The sequence below is a fragment of the Onychostoma macrolepis genome, chromosome 04, assembly GCF_012432095.1.
Source record: "Onychostoma macrolepis isolate SWU-2019 chromosome 04, ASM1243209v1, whole genome shotgun sequence".
In the NCBI taxonomy this organism is placed as follows: domain Eukaryota; kingdom Metazoa; phylum Chordata; class Actinopteri; order Cypriniformes; family Cyprinidae; genus Onychostoma; species Onychostoma macrolepis.
The window spans coordinates 10,433,599-10,449,453 of record NC_081158.1 but is presented as its reverse complement, the minus strand read 5'-3'; the positions used below and the strand labels follow the sequence as shown (position 1 = coordinate 10,449,453).

The window sequence follows — 15,855 nt, the reverse complement described above, 5'->3', positions numbered from 1 at the left end:
TTTAATTCTGATGAGGATTTTGACAGTGAGGCAGACAGTGACAGCGATGAGGAGGTTCCCTCAAACCTTGAAGCTCTTGACAGGACTGAAGATGAAGAGACTTCCACAACACCCGCCCATGTTTTCGCTGAGGCAGACGGGGTAAACTCATCATCCTGGAAGGTAACAAACCATTTTAATCCTCCAGGCCCAGGGGATTTCGATGACCAACTGTGTGGAGTGCAAAATCCTCCAGAATCCCCCAGTGAGGTCAACTGTTTCAAAATGTTCCTCACAGAAGATGTTGTCGGAGAAATTGTTGAGGAAACAAACCGCTATGCCTCAGAAATACAAGAAGGAGAGATGAAAGGAAAAATGGTTAAATGGGCTCCTACAAGCATCCCTGAAATGTACACATTTCTGGCATCAGTTCTCCTAATGGGGATGGTCAAAAAAACGTCACTCCGTGATTATTGGAGCACAGACCCCATGTTCTTGACACCATTCTTCCGGTCTTTATTTTCGCAGGGCCGCTTTCTCATGCTCCTCCGCTGCCTTCACTTTACAAATAACACAACAGAAATTTTAAATGACCCTCTGAAAAAAATCTGAAATGTATTCAGTGCTCTCACCTCCTTCCGTCGCATCTTTGTGCCATACAGAGATCTCTGCGTGGATGAGCCCCTGATGAAGTGGAAAGGCAGGCTGGCATTTCGTCAGTTCATTCCATCTAAAAGACACCGATTTGGGGTTACATTTTTTGTTTTGTGTGATGTGCTCACTGGCTACGTGCAGGACATGATCATCTACTCCGGATCTACCACTGACATCCAACACTACCAAGGGCTTGGAATGTCTGGATCTGTTGTAATGACCTTACCTCAGAAAGGGTCATGTCCTTTATGTGGACAACTGGTACAGCAGTCCCACACTTTTCCAACACCTCCTGTCTCTTGGCACTGGAGCCTGTGGGACTGTGCGTGCAAACAGGAAAGCGATGCCATGTCCTTACCACAGTCCACCCAACTGGAATGGCAGCCACAAGGAAGCTCGATCACGTCACTGGGCATCCAAAGATGAAGCCAGTGTGTGTGCTAGAATACAACAAAAAAATGGGGGCTGTTGACAAAGCTGACATGATGACTGGTTTTCTTGAGTGCGCCAGAAAGTCCACTAAGTGGTACTGCTGGAGGAGTACAGCACATCCCGATGTCCATCCAAAGGGGGCCGTCCTGCTTTGGACACTCCTCTGCGCCTTACAGCCAGACATTTTCCATCTGAGGTACCTCAGACCACTTCCCAGGGCAGCCGGACCAGGCGACACTGCAAGGTCTGCCTCACGCAAGAGCAAGCAGAGGCGCCTCACCAAATACATGTGTGTGCAGTGCAACACTCCTTTGTGTGCTGCCCCATGTTTTGAGGAGTACCACACACTGAATCATTATTAAACCTGTAGAAAAAAAAAAAGAAAAGAAAAGTTTGTGAAGTTTTTTTTTAAAATTTTTAATCTTTGTACATATTTCCATTATTCATAGTAATTAACTTTGTACATTTTTGAAAATTTTGTAAATGTTAAACAAAATACATTGACTGTACTTTACAAACAACAAGAATTCTAGACTTAAAGAAATCTCTTAAAAGGAAATCTAGATTGAAAGAAATGTAATAAAACATCTGATTTCTTTTTAACAATGTCATAGGCCTGTGTTCAATGGTATGAATAATGCCAAACTTATACTTCACATATTTATACTACACTTTCTTAGTAACAAAGCAGAGAACAGCTACATTTACATTTCCCTAAATATCAACAACATTTGAGCAAGCTAATGGTGAGGTAGGCTTTATAATGCAGAATGAGAGAGCAACATAATTTGCAATGTGCTAAACAGCGTTGACAACAGAACAGCAGATATGTGAACATCCTATAGCATATTCATTGCATGCTTGTAAATAATGAAGTGCTTCAAAATCAAGAAAAAAACTCACCAATTGTAAGGCGGCTGTTGTGCAAAGTGGCACGTGCCAGAAAATTCAAAGCCGTGGGAAAAATAACTAAAACTCTTCAACCAACAGTTTATTATAGTTTGAAAAAGCTAACAAGTAATTTGAGAGGATTTTAACTTAAAATCAAGCAAAACGTGTCCTTGATTACTAACCTGCACGCAATCATCCATCCGGGGCGCCTATGTAACTGCGAGGTATCACGTGGCCAGGCTGATGCGTTGCCATGGAAATTAGAACGTGATTCAGGAATAATAACGGTCTTATTAAAGAACTCCCGCCAGAGGATTCGGAATTTACGTGCGAAAGGGTTAAATATTCAAATAAGCTATTTTTAATTTCCATCAAAGTGTTTCAGTCGTTTGGCTGCCAAACTAGCAGAGTCTCACCACTGTATTTGATCCGAAATACAAAAACAGCAATACTCTGAAATATTAAGTTAATTTATTAAGTAATTTATTTCTGTGATGGCAAAGCTGAATGTTCATCATCATTACTCCAGTCTTCAGTGTCACATGATCCTTCAGAAATCATTCTAATATGCTGATTTTTTCTTTCTGATTATCAATGTTAAAAACTTTTTTTTCAAGATACTCTTTCATTGATAGTTATTTTCAGCACTTAAGTGGACAACATGCATATTTAAGCGCTTTTTTAATTTATTTTTTCCTGCGTGCACATTTAATGGACTTAAACTTCGCGCTGTACAGGACCTTTATTTTGATATGATGACGTGACGTCATAAGTCTGCGCCGCGCTCCTGCGTTTGTTGTGATTCTGCTGAAGAAAGGTTTGTGTTTTCGGCAATAAGTTCATCACTGCTTAATGTAAGATTGCTTCATTTAACATTAATGAATGATATTTTGTGTGAGTAAAGCGCATCCACACATAAGTAACAGAGAAGGTGTATGTCATTTCGCTCAGTATATCGTGAGTCAGTTTATCTTTCACGAATTCAATCTCTGGCAACTAGTTAACTGGAGAAACGGAGCTTTATGAAACTCCGAGTCAACTGAATCAAATGATTCACAAAATGATTCAGTGATTCGAAGCTTTCGAATCGCCGCTCGCTGACAAAACAACGAGAACAACAAACACAAACAAGTGCAGGAGCGTTTCTTCTTCTTCTTCTTCTTCTTCTAGACTGAACACCGGTGTATTGCTGCCCTCCTCAGGTCACCTGGATACTCCACTTAACACTTAGATCCTTGTGTAAAGTCCAGTCATATGCAGAAAATTGATAACGACTTATAGTCCTTTATTCTTAGAATAGATTTTATTGAAGCATTCGTGACTCCACATTCATATAACTCTGAAAACATGCGACGTCTTGCTGCATGATGAATGACACACTTATTATATAAATTATTACATAATTAAATTATTATATTGACAGTTTTTTTCTTCTTCTGTGAATTAATAATTATTAATATTATAGCGTACTGCATAATGTTTCGTTGAGGAATGAATCATTCACATAGTTTCATTTGTAAATGAAAACACAACACGCTCATTTATCTTGACGCACTGTCAGGGCCGTAGCTGGGGTTTGTGGGGCAGGTTGTACCAGGGGGCCCTGTTTGAAATTGTTTAATTTGTATGTTCGTTCTATTTATTTGTTTGTAGGTGTCCAGGTACAGAAACCGAATAGTCAAATGTAAAATAGCACTGCATAGTCTTCACTGTAAAAATTAAATATACAGTCAAACCAAAATTTATTCAGACACCTTCAGCATTTCTCACATTATCACAGTTTATTTGCTATAGTTTAGAAAATGGTAATAAAATATGACGAGAACTCAGAGTTAAACTGTGTCAGGACAAATTAATCTTGATAATGTTAGATAACTTTGATAGAAAGGTGTGTAATGGATTGCAATCAACCAAAAATTCAGACAACTGTTAGTATGACAATATTTACACAACTATCCATACTTTGTTGACCAATTACCAAGCAATGCTTAATTTTGTTCAGTCTGTGGTGTAAAAAGTTTGCATTAGCAATTAAAGAAAAAACACTTCAGCAAAACATGGTCAGGTCAAAGTGTCTGATTTTAGTGATTTTACTGGTAGTCCACTGTATGAAGAATTTTTGTGTCACAGTTTACTTTATTTTGCTATACTCACTTACATAAATGACCTATAGTGTCCTGCACCTGCTAGTAAAAAAAATATCAAAAACTAGATCTGGTGTTTGAATAATATTTGGTTTGACTGTGAATTAATTATTGTTAAAACTACAAAGTAATTCAGTCAAGAGCAGTGAACCGACAGTTTTTTCGAGGATACTCTCCAAGACGGGTATTTTGACAAAATTTTGTATTTGTTGGTACAAGAGCAAGAAGAGGCAAATTCGGTGTTCAAGCGCTTTGATACACGTCTCTCTGTGTGCGCCTTGTGTGCACAGAACACCACGCTCTGGTGCTGAATTGGGCTCTTTCACATCTTTTTCTGTTTGCATGTTTAAACTGTGATTTGTATTTGTTTGTTCAGGTGCAGGAGGAGAGGTCGGTTCGGTCTTGCTGTCTGTGAGACGTGGCTCTCTGTGTGCGCACCGAACACGGCATGCAAGTACTCAGTTGAGCTTTTCTGCGTCTTTTGTTTGAATGCTTTAAACTCATTTTAATGTTTAAATTGGCAAGGCTTAAAAACACGTGCAAATGAAGCTTTCGTGACGACGCACAACTGTCCTGAGCGGCTTTTATAATCGTCACCACCTTTCGCCCCACTAGCGACGGCCCTGCGCACTGGCATAAATAGCCTACAATCATAAAGTATTGGCATAATTGATAGGCGTTTACAGTATTTGCAAAATGTATGGTAACAAATATTATACAGAACATTAATTAGGTAAAGCGATACACGAATTGAAAGGGGAAATAATAAAATATTATATTTATATGAAATAAATGTAAAAATATAGCCCTAACAAGTTAATATAACCTAATAATAATAATAATAATAATAATAATAATATACAAATATTAAATAAAATGTTTAATGTTAATAAAAATATTTTATCCATCCCTGATAATCCTGGGTTGCTATGGTCACGTAGGTTTGTTTACACATTAAACTCGTAGCCCTGAGAAAAATATGTCATTTCCTCAACATAGCATCTCGAGGCCACGAATTAATATCTTGTGGCCACGACAAAACTAAGTGAACCGAAGACGGCCCCTCCCGGGCACCGTACCTTACTATTTTTTTGTACTTTTTAGTTTTTTGGGCCACTGTGCCAAGATTGTATTCGCATGCAGTACAAATAGCCTATACGGCAGCATTGTAATGCCACACTGAAAAATTTATATTTTAAGAATAAAGTCAAAATTACAATAATAAAATCATGTTTTATTGCGTTAAGTTAATGTGAAAATTCCACCTCTGCCAAAAACCACCTGTCTGTGGCATCCAACTTGTCATTCTTAACATTTAACATGAAAACAGCAATAAAACGTAGGCTTATTGACTTTTTTTTAAAACTCTGATTGATTTCATAAGACATTTGTTCGAATTAAATTGTTCTGAATTGTTTTCAACATGCATTCAAATATTTATTCATGTTTATTTCGTGCAAATATTAAGAGGAAAATATCATTAATTCACAGGCCGCTTGAACCGAGACGAACATAGTTCTCTCACTACAAATTAAAGAGTGTAAAAATGTATTGTTTGTATTTTATCATAAAATTGATAGAAGGCAACAAGCACAAAGCTTATTGCGGTTATTGGGTGGTGTTACGGAGCCGATGAGACGAGAGGCGAGCAGATCCAAGTGCAAGCTTTTATTAATATACATAGTCAAATCACAGGCAGGGTCAAACAACGGCAAACAGGTATGGCAGAGACAAGACAAAGAGTAGTCCTAGGGCAAGTGTGGGTCTTCGATCGGTGAACAATATCCAATAGGGCAAGGCAGAGAGATAATCCAGGTACACGAGCAGTAGTCCAAGAGAGGTGCAAACAAAGTCAGAAAAGGAAGGCAAAAGGGTAAATCCAGGAAATACGGGCAAGAATCAAAACACTAGAAAACACACAAGGCAAGACTATGACAACAAACTGGGCTCCGTAGAGTAGCTATCACTTCAAATCAAATCAAATCAAATCTCTTTATTGTCACACATCATGTACACAAGTGTACCAATGGTGAAATTCTTAGGTGCAGACTCTGTGCCATGGCAGTACAAGCAACAAGATATACAAAATTTACAATATACATAGACAAGAATATACAACAATATACACACTTTACACAATATACACATTTGCACAGTATACAATAAACAATATACAGTTGTACACAATATACATTATACATACATATTTCTATAATATACATATAGTATATTATATGTACACATAGTAAGTACATGTGTTCTCAAGAGACTTAAAGATGTATGTATACCTTTTATATTTGACTTACAGTGATGTATACTGTTAGTGTTTTGACTATGAAGTGCAGTGCAGTAGTTAGTGCAGAAGAGAAGATGGAGCTGCATCTGTTCCAAGCTGTACAGTGCAAGACACCAGTCACACTGACTCTGACAGCACTGTAGCATGTGTAAATGGAATCCAGTGTGAGGGGTAGGGGTAGGTGGGTGAGTGTCGTTTACTATCTGGAGTTCAGCAGTCTGATGGCCTGCGGGAAGAAGCTGTCTCGCGTTCTGCTGGTTCGGGTCCTGATGCTGCGGTACCGTCTGCCTGATGGTAGCAGCGAGAAGAGTTCATGGCTCGGGTGGCAGGAGTCTCTGATGATCTTCCATGCTTTCCTCACACATCGTTGGGTGTAGATGTCCTGGAGGGAGGGAAGCTCACCTCTGACGATGTGCTGGGCCGTCTGAACTATTCTCTGCAGGGCTTTCCGGTTGAGAGCGGTGCAGTTCCCGTACCAGGTGGTGATGCAGCCAGTCAGGATGCTCTCACGGTGCAACTGTAGAACTGTCTGAGGATTTTTGAGCTCAGACCAAATTTCTTCAGTCGCCTGAAGAAGAAGAGACGCTGGTGGGCCTTCTTCACTACTGATTGTGTATGAGTAGTCCAGGTGAGGTCCTCGGTGATGTTTACGCCCAGGAACTTGAAGCTGCTGACCCGTTCCACTGGAGTCCGTCGATGGTGATGGGGGTGCTCACTGGTCTGCCTCCTGAAATCCACCACCAGCTCCTTGGTCTTACTGATGTTCAGAGAGAGGTTGTTGTTGTGGCACCAGTTAGCCAGGGTGTGCACCTCTTCTCTGTAGGCTGATTCATCGTCGTCTGTGATCAGACCTATCACCGTTGTGTCGTCCGCAAATTTGACGATGACGTTGGAGCTGTGCATGGCAACACAGTCATGCGTGTACAGGAGTACAGGAGAGGGCTGAGAACACAGCCCTGAGGGGCTCCAGTGTTGAGGGTCAGCGTGGAGGAGGTGTTGCTGCCTACTCTGACCACCTGCTGTCTGTCTGTCAGGAAGTCCAGGATCCAGCTGCACAGAGAATTGTTCAGACCTAAATCCCGGAGTTTCACTACAAGCTTAGAGGGCACTATGGTATTAAACGCTGAGCTGTAGTCAACAAACAACATTCTCACATATGTGCTCCTCTTGTCAAGATGGGAAAGGGCAGTGTGCAGGGTGAAGGCAATTGCATCATCAGTGGAGCGGTTATTGCGGTAGGCGAACTGCAGTGGGATGCTGGCAATACAGAGCTGATGTGATCTCTGATAAGCTTCTCAAAGCACTTACTGATGATGGGAGTCAGAGCAACAGGGCGCCAGTCATTCAAGCAAGAAGCTTTGGGTGTCTTTTGTATTGGCACAATGGTGGATGTTTTGAAACATTGTGGAACAACAGATAGAGAGAGGGAGAGGTTAAAAATGTCTGTAAAGACTCCAGCTAGTTGGTGAGCGCATGTTTTAAGGACACGGCCGGGAATGCTGTCTGGACCTGTGGCTTTGCGGATATTCACGCGCCGGAGCGATCGGGTAACATCCGTTACAGACACGGAGAGTGGATGAGCCTCAGCAGTCTCGGCCGCGGGAGCACTCTGTGTGTGGGAGGAGCCGCTGACTTCGAAGCGAGCGTAGAAGGCGTTGAGCTCGTCAGGAAGTGAGGTAGAGGTGTTTGTAGCAGGGTGTTTGCGATCCTTGTAGTCCGTGATGTTGTGGAGTCCTTGCCACATGTCTCTGTAGTTGGAAGTGGTGAACTGTGCTTAAATTTTTTCTTTGTATTGGCGTTTTGCGGTCTTGATGGTTTTGCGGAGGGCATAGCTGGCTTGTTTATAATCATCCGCATTACAAGGCAGAGCTTCGAGAGCCGCGCGAACCTCGCCGTTAATCCACAGTTTCTGATTCGGGTAGGTTCTGATTGTTTTGGTCGGTACAACATCTTCTATGCACTTCCTTATGAAGCACGTGACAGTGTCTGTGTAAACATCGATGTCATCATCGGATGCAGCCCGGATGACTTGGAGAGTGATAAACGCTATACAATACTTGGCAGTGAGGGAGAGAAAGTCCATGGCTTAAGTAAGGCGTGCAAATGGGAATCAGCTGTGTGTGATCAGTGCAATCAGCTGTGTGCATGTCGTCAGTGCAATGGATGATGGGAACTGTAGTCCGGAGGTGACATGCAACAGTTAGTATAGTGCAAGTCAATGTGGTGAGTGAGTGACCTCTGGTAGTGAGTGAATGAAAGTTCATAGACTGGATTCGTGACAGACCGAATCCAGGGGACAGACAGACTGTTCACTAATGTTGTCTTTGACAATGACAGGGTTAATGGGACAGATATGGGGTGCATTTATAGTTTCTGAGTTCATGGCAGACAGTTCAGGTGTAGATTCCTTGACAGAGACAGGCAAGACAGACATTTCACAATCAGCCACCATGGCTGGTTCAGAACGGTACAAATGTTCAAAAGAGGCCTCCGTGGCCGTGACATGAGCAAAGGAAGGTTCATTATTGGCCTCCGTGGCCAGTCCAATGCAAGGCAAGAGTTCACAGAAGGCCTCCATAGCTGTGACAGGGTAAGAAGAGGATTCACTGATGACCTCCATAGCCGTGACAGGGCAGGACAAGGAATCACAGACGGCTTCCATAGCCGTGACAGGGTAAGACGAGGATTCACAGACGGCCTCCATAGCCGTGACAGCAGATGCCGCCACCTCTGGAGGTTCTACAGTGGTAGTATCAGGAAACAGGTAGAGTTCATAAACAGGACAGGTACAGCGCTCATCTACGGTTCCTTCGACCGTGATATGGCGGGCTGGACATGAATTGCTGGGTGCCACCACCACCCAAGGAGCTGAAGCGAGCACCGCCACTTCGGGAGGTTCTGCAGCATGCGCCGCCACCTCTGGAGAAACTACAACGGGCACCATCGCTTCGGGAAGACAGCAGCGTGTGCCACTACCTCCAGAGGTTCTGCAGCCTCAGTCGCCACCTCTAGAGATATCATAGTGGACAATGCCGTCTCTGGGAGTTCTGTGGTGGTGTATGCAGCCCAAACACACCAAAAAGCAAGTCCCATCATGGGAAGCACTTCAGACAGGGGAATCAGTTCAGGAACAGGAGGGCTAGAGTGAGTAGGTTTGGGGACACCAGCTGTGCATCCCTCGCACTGGATACCAGACTGGGAAATCGAAGCACTGACCTTGAATGTCTGGGTGTGACGGACAGGGCGTGATAAGACTCTGTATAATCAGCTGTGACATGGTGTGACTCTGGATGATCAGCTGTGATCTGACGTAACTCTGGATGATCAGCTGTGACACTGTGACTCTGGATGATGAGCTGAGACGTAACGAGACTCTGGCTGATCCGGCGGAGACGTGAAGAGACTCTGGAAGACCGGCAGAGACGTGAAGAGACTCTGGAAGACCGGCAGAGACGTGAAGAGACTCTGGCAGATCAGCGGAGATGTGAAGAGACTTGTGACGATCAACGGTGACTTGACTGGACTCACGATGATCAACTATGACTTGACTGGATTCACGAAGATAAACTATAACTTGACTTAGCTCTTTAAGATCAACTGTGACTTGAATTGACTCATGACTGGCAGCAATGACATGACGGGTGTTGTTGTGGCCGCCATTCTGTGAGTGTGCTCTAGCGCGGCTGCTATCAAATTAGTGAGTGCGGTGTCGCGTTCCTCAGCGACACCCACAGTGAACGCTGAACCAACAGTCAATAAAGCATAGTCCATAAACTGCGCAAGTGATGAGCGTGGACCCTCGCGTCTAAGTTCAGACTGTAAAGGCTTATTTAACCCATCGCAGAAAATCTCAATCAAAATAATGTCCGGTAAATCAGAATAGTTGGCGATGGCTAAAAACTCTCTAATATGGTTCTCCAATGATCGTGGGCCTTGTTTAAGGGCAAACAATATTCTAACTGTGTCCATACCTGACAAATGTCCATTTGAAAAGCTGCTGGATCCTTGGTTGGCCGAGTATTCTGTTACGGAGCCGATGAGACTAGAGGCGAGCAGATCCAAGTGCAAGCTTTTATTAATAAACATAGTCAAATCACAGGCAGGGACAAACAACGGCAAACAGGTATGGCAGAGACAAGACAAAGAGTAGTCCTAGGGCAAGCGTGGGTCTTTGATCGGACGAACAATATCCAATAGGGCAAGGCAGAGAAATAATCCAGGTACACGAGCAGTAGTCCAAGAGAGGTGCAAACAGAGTCCGAAAGGGAAGGCAAAGGTTCAATCCAGGAAACACGGGGCAAGAATCAAAACACTAGAAAGCACACAAGGCAAGACTATGACAACAAACTGGGCTCCGTAGAGTAGCTATCACTTGGAGAGTGATAAATGCTATAAAATACTCTGCAGTGAGGGAGAGAAAGTCCATGGCTTAAGTAAGGCGTGCAAATGGGAATCAGCTGTGTGTGTGATCAGTGCAATCAGCTGTGTGTGTGTGTGTGTGTGTGTGTGTGTGTGTGTGTCGTCAGTGCAATGGATGATGGGAACTGTAGTCCGGAGGTGACGTGCAACAGTTAGTGTAGTGCAAGAGTCAATGTGGTGAATGAGTGACCTCTGGTAGTGAGTGAATGGAAGTTCATAGACCGGATTCGTGACAGGTGGCTTGCGCGCTACAAATAATGAATGGACTTGAAAATGTTAAATATTATTTCCAAGCATTTATACCATAAATAAATCAGCTTGTGAATAGTCACGTAACGTTATTTACTTCAGAAAAATCAACAATAAGTTAAGTTAACTGAGTTGGAGGCGGAGCCCATAACGATTGGGCGGCCCGTACAATTTTCTTTTGCATATGGGCCCGGGGCTGACTTGCTACGCCACTGAACATGTGTAATGACAACTTTTACAAACCAACTACAAATTAATATAAATATTTAGTGTCTGTATAATTTGTGTTCTTTTTATTAAGTTGCAATGCTAGTTTTGAGTGTGTTTGGCTAATCAGGCCGTTTTAAGTTTAACTGCACTGTGCTGACTACTGAACTAGGGAGCAGATTGAGATGCACCCAGAGATTTAGTTTGCATTTACTTTTCTTACTGTTCATTATTCTCATCCTAAACAGAACAATGTGTTCAGTCACACAGAAAAACTCCTGCTGATGCAACTGAGATCCACGTGACACACGATTATAAAGATGGCGTTTATTAAAGTGGAGAGTGAAGACATGAAGATTGAAGAATCATTCAGAGTTAAACATGAAGATACTGAGGAACAAACAAAGATGGTGTTTATTAAAGATGAGAGTGAAGACATGAAGATTGAAGAATCATTCAGAGTCAAACATGAAGATACTGAGGAACAAATAAAGATGGTGTTTATTAAAGAGGAGAGTGAAGACATGAAGATTGAAGAATCATTCAGAGTCGAACATGAAGATACTGAGACACAAACAGGTTGGTTTTCATTCTCAAAGCTGAACTCACTCATTTGATCCTTATTAAAATGTCCAGCTCTACAGAAATTAATGTTTTTATAGAATATCATATGAGTGTCATAATTAAAACGGTTTTATTTGTCATGGAGCCGGTCGTCTCATGTGAACAGATATGTTGAGATCACATGACCGGACAAATATTTATAAAAAAAAAAAAACCCTTAAAAAAGCATTTTTTATTAACACATGACACACATTAAATTAGGAAAAATAATACAGAAGTAGTGTAAAACAATTATTCTGTGTAACATTAAACCCGATATGTACTTCTGAAGGTAAAACAATAAAAAAAAAATGCAACACTAACAACTAAACATAAACACTTATTTCACATAAAACAAGCAAAGAAATGAGAGTGATCATCTTTACATCTGTTTACATCTCATCCTTCAAGGCTCCTGCTATGCTGGTTTCTTGTAAACACCATCTTGTTTCCAGGGAGATGGAAAAATACAATACTGGATATAAGATAAATACAATATAATAAAATTCAGAGGGTCCAGAAACACTCTGTTACAAACAAAACATTCTCATACTAACAGATTAACACACCTGAACCTAAAACTTAAATAATAGTAAATACTGAAGAAGTGATCTGTTGAAGACACCAGGCTATAATAAAACTTTTAAATCGTTAACACAGCATGGTAGAATTACTACATGATGTTTATCTTTGTTCTTCATTTTAAGGGCTTTGGTGAGCAAATAATGGTAACTTTATAACAAATCAAAGTTCAAATCAAAGCACAAATAGTGCACTAAAGTAAAAATCTGTTGTGACTTTAACATCTTTTAACAGCATCAGCAGTAATGAATGAATGTATCATCAGAAGTTGATCTGGGATGAGTGTTTCTTCTCCTGAACTCATGTACCTGCACACGTGTGGGATCGAATCCTAGATGAAGTCCTTCGTGGAAGACTGACATGATGCAGAGACAGCCTTGTTCATCAAAAGACAAAAATAATTATTTTTTTTGTGTAAATCATTCGTAAAGCCATCCTGCCATAAAGTTTGTTGATTTACGAAAGTTTATATATTTTTTTAAATGTTAGTGGGTACGCAAAAAAATTACACATGCTCACACCAACGTGTAATGTCACCAACATTTTCGTTTTCTTTTAGACAAGCTAAAGATACTGCATTTTGGTAAGACTATATTTAATATTATTTCACAAGTTCGTTCGCCCATATTAGTGTTGCGAAGTTTATATCATTTTACTTAAATCTTTGAATCTTATTCATTAAAATGAACAAATGTTTTTCAAGTCATTTAGTTAATTTCAGCAGAATATAATTAAAATGTTACGTTAATAGCCAAATTGCACAACACAGCTACACTGTAAAAAATGACCGTGATTTTAACGGTAAAAAAACTATGAAAATGCTACAGTAAAAACATGTTAAATGGTTAACGGTAAGTTCCTGTAAAATTTACAGGGAAAAACCGTAAACTGACGTTCCCAAAATTCCCTGCATTGCATTTCAAATTTTGTTTGAATTTGCTGTTTTTTCTTTGAAATAACTGTTTCTTCTTAGTATTTTCTTATCAGTTATGTTTATTAGGGTTGTATGTTACATCTAATGTTGTTAAATTAGTATTTATTGCATATTTCAGTTTAATGAGTCTCACCATGATGGTATTTAGTGTTTGTGTGAATGACACTGTGCACCTTCTATATATGTTATTATTTAAAATCTGCTTGTGATGGGCTTTGGTTCATCATGTGACTTTCTCATCACCACCTGCATTTGGTGGTTATCAGTATATTTCAAAGGTACAAAACAGATTTCAGTACTTTAATAGGTTGGTATATTAACATTATATCAGATAATGAAATAACGGTATTTAACTGTAAATTTAAGTTATTCCGGCAACCACAGCTGCCAGTTTTGTACCGTAATTTTTTTTTTTTACAGTGTACTTGCACTTGCAGTGAAGATTCACACCCTTATTTTTAAGATGGCCTGCCTTTTTATAAACAAAAAGCAGAGAAACTGCAATTTTGGTTAAAATGTAATGCTGTAAAGATGTATTTGCGCAGCAGAAGAATTAATTAGGAAGACATATAGATCAAGAATCGTTTTGGAATCGGATCATGAAGTGGCTAAAGATTCCCACCCCTATTCAGGACCACACCTATCAGTATGCCAAATTTGATCATTTTGGAAAGTGTAGTTCTTACATCTTCCATAAACTCCCAATGGGGAGGAACAAGAAGAAAAATAAAACCAATAGATACAAAAGGGATTAAAGCACAGTCTGTGCTTGGCCCCTGATAAACGCAAAATAATAATGATCAACATTAATATTCAGGGAATACAGTCACACTACATTTTATTTAATGGGGTAGTAAGGGGTCTGGATAATGGGAAGGGGGGCTTTCAGAATAACTAAATGTGTTCATGTCTGTTGCTTTGTGCCATTAAACTGGGGTTAAATTTGTATTTATTTATTTTTACCTTAGACCTGATTCTGCTGAAAGAGGAGAGTCAAGAACTGCATGATGTAAAGGAAGACAAACATCTGTATGAGAAACATCATGATTTCAAAACTGCGAACAATATTTTAGTTGCTCGGACTAAAAACGCTTCCTTGCAAAAAAGAGAGCAAACGACTAGATCTAGAAGTTATTTCACCTGCCAACAGTGTGGAAAGAGTTTCGCCAGAAAAGGAGGACTTAAAGTCCACATGAGAATTCACACTGGAGAGAAACCTTTCACCTGCCAACACTGTGGAAAAAGTTTTATTGAAAATGGAAACCTTACAAAACATATGAGCGTTCACACTGGAGAGAAGCCTTACACATGCCTCGAGTGTGGAAAGTGTTTTAAACATCAAGCAACCCTTAATGCCCACATGAGACTTCATACTGGAGAGAAGCCTTACACGTGCCCTCAGTGTGGAAAGTGTTTTAAACATCAAGGAACCCTTAATGGCCACATGAGAACTCACACTGGAGAGAAGCCATTCACATGTGATCAGTGTGGAAAAAGGTTCAGAAGTAAAGTAAACCTTGATTGCCACATGAGGATTCACTCAAGAGAAAACTGTTTTAAATGTCGTCAGTGCAAAAGGAGTTTCACAGACAAGAAACACCTTAAGAATCACGTAATAACTCACATCGGAGAAAAGCCTTTAATCTGCCATCACTGTGGAAAGAGCTGCACAAACAAAGGAAACCTTAAGGTTCACTTGAGAACTCACACTGGAGAGAAACCTTTCTCCTGCCAACAGTGTGGAAAGAGTTTCACAGCTAGAGGAAGCCTAAAGACTCACATGAGGATTCACACTGGAGAGAAACCATTCACATGTGATCAGTGTGAAATTAGTTTCACATATATCACAGAGCTGAAGCGTCATATGCAATCTCATTCTGGGAAGAAATTGCAGTGTTCCTCAGTGTGACGAGGTTTACAAAACTGAGCAATTTCAAATATCACCTGTGCATTAACTCTGGGTGGAGAAAATCTTTTGTCATCATTTAAAAAAAAAAAACACCTGACAAGTCATGCAGATGCGAGACCCTATTTTTGTTCTTTGAAAAGAGTTTTACAGTTTAGCTGGCTCAGCAATTTATAATGGCACCAGAAAATATGTAGCTGTGTGAAATTAATTTTGATTGAATAGAGGCATCACTCATATTTGGTTCAGATTAATACTCATTATATTACACAAAGTTCCATCTTGCTGTGAATGGCACAATGTAAATAAAAATTACAAATTAAAAGACAAACTGAATAAAACAGAACATTGCACTGCATTATTTGATTCATCTTTAGTGAGAGAATGCACAGGTAAACATGTTTTCAATCTGGATATGATCAGGGCTACTGTTGAGACATCTGGAATCTGGTTCAAGCTGTAGCTAAGCACCGTCTATCACTGACTAAATGAACAAATATAAGATTGCAAACATTTGATCTGATGTAAATATTTATATTTTTCACATTTTTATTGAACA

The 15,855-nt window shown here is 40.4% G+C and overlaps 1 protein-coding gene and 1 long non-coding RNA gene across 10 annotated transcripts; one reads left to right on the top strand and one right to left on the bottom strand.

The window, feature by feature from the left end:
* LOC131538841 (uncharacterized) lies at nt 1-2,493 on the bottom strand. Of its 3 annotated transcripts, none has more exons than XR_009270692.1 (3): nt 2,139-2,493; nt 860-1,073; nt 1-709 (listed from the first exon to the last, which is right to left on the bottom strand). It is a non-coding gene; the product is annotated as an uncharacterized LOC131538841 (long non-coding RNA). The 3 variants fall into 3 exon arrangements; XR_009270693.1 differs by having other exon boundaries at nt 860-1,429; nt 2,139-2,203; XR_009270691.1 differs by lacking the exon at nt 2,139-2,493 and adding an exon at nt 1,969-2,087 and having other exon boundaries at nt 860-1,429.
* A 199-nt stretch (nt 2,494-2,692) lies between these two features.
* Nucleotides 2,693-15,786, top strand: LOC131538754 (gastrula zinc finger protein XlCGF57.1-like). 7 transcript variants are annotated; one of them, XM_058772844.1, is made up of 4 exons: nt 2,693-2,773; nt 4,477-4,554; nt 11,534-11,850; nt 14,359-15,786. In XM_058772844.1, exons 3-4 carry the CDS (start codon nt 11,592-11,594, stop codon nt 15,297-15,299), a joined length of 1,200 nt encoding a protein of 399 aa, XP_058628827.1. In that variant the 5' UTR covers nt 2,693-2,773; nt 4,477-4,554; nt 11,534-11,591; the 3' UTR covers nt 15,300-15,786. The 7 variants fall into 7 exon arrangements, with proteins under 7 accessions (XP_058628827.1, XP_058628825.1, XP_058628824.1 ...); XM_058772842.1 differs by having other exon boundaries at nt 11,520-11,850; nt 14,359-15,785; XM_058772841.1 differs by having other exon boundaries at nt 4,477-4,561; nt 11,520-11,850; nt 14,359-15,785.
* Nucleotides 15,787-15,855: the final 69 nt, after the last annotated feature.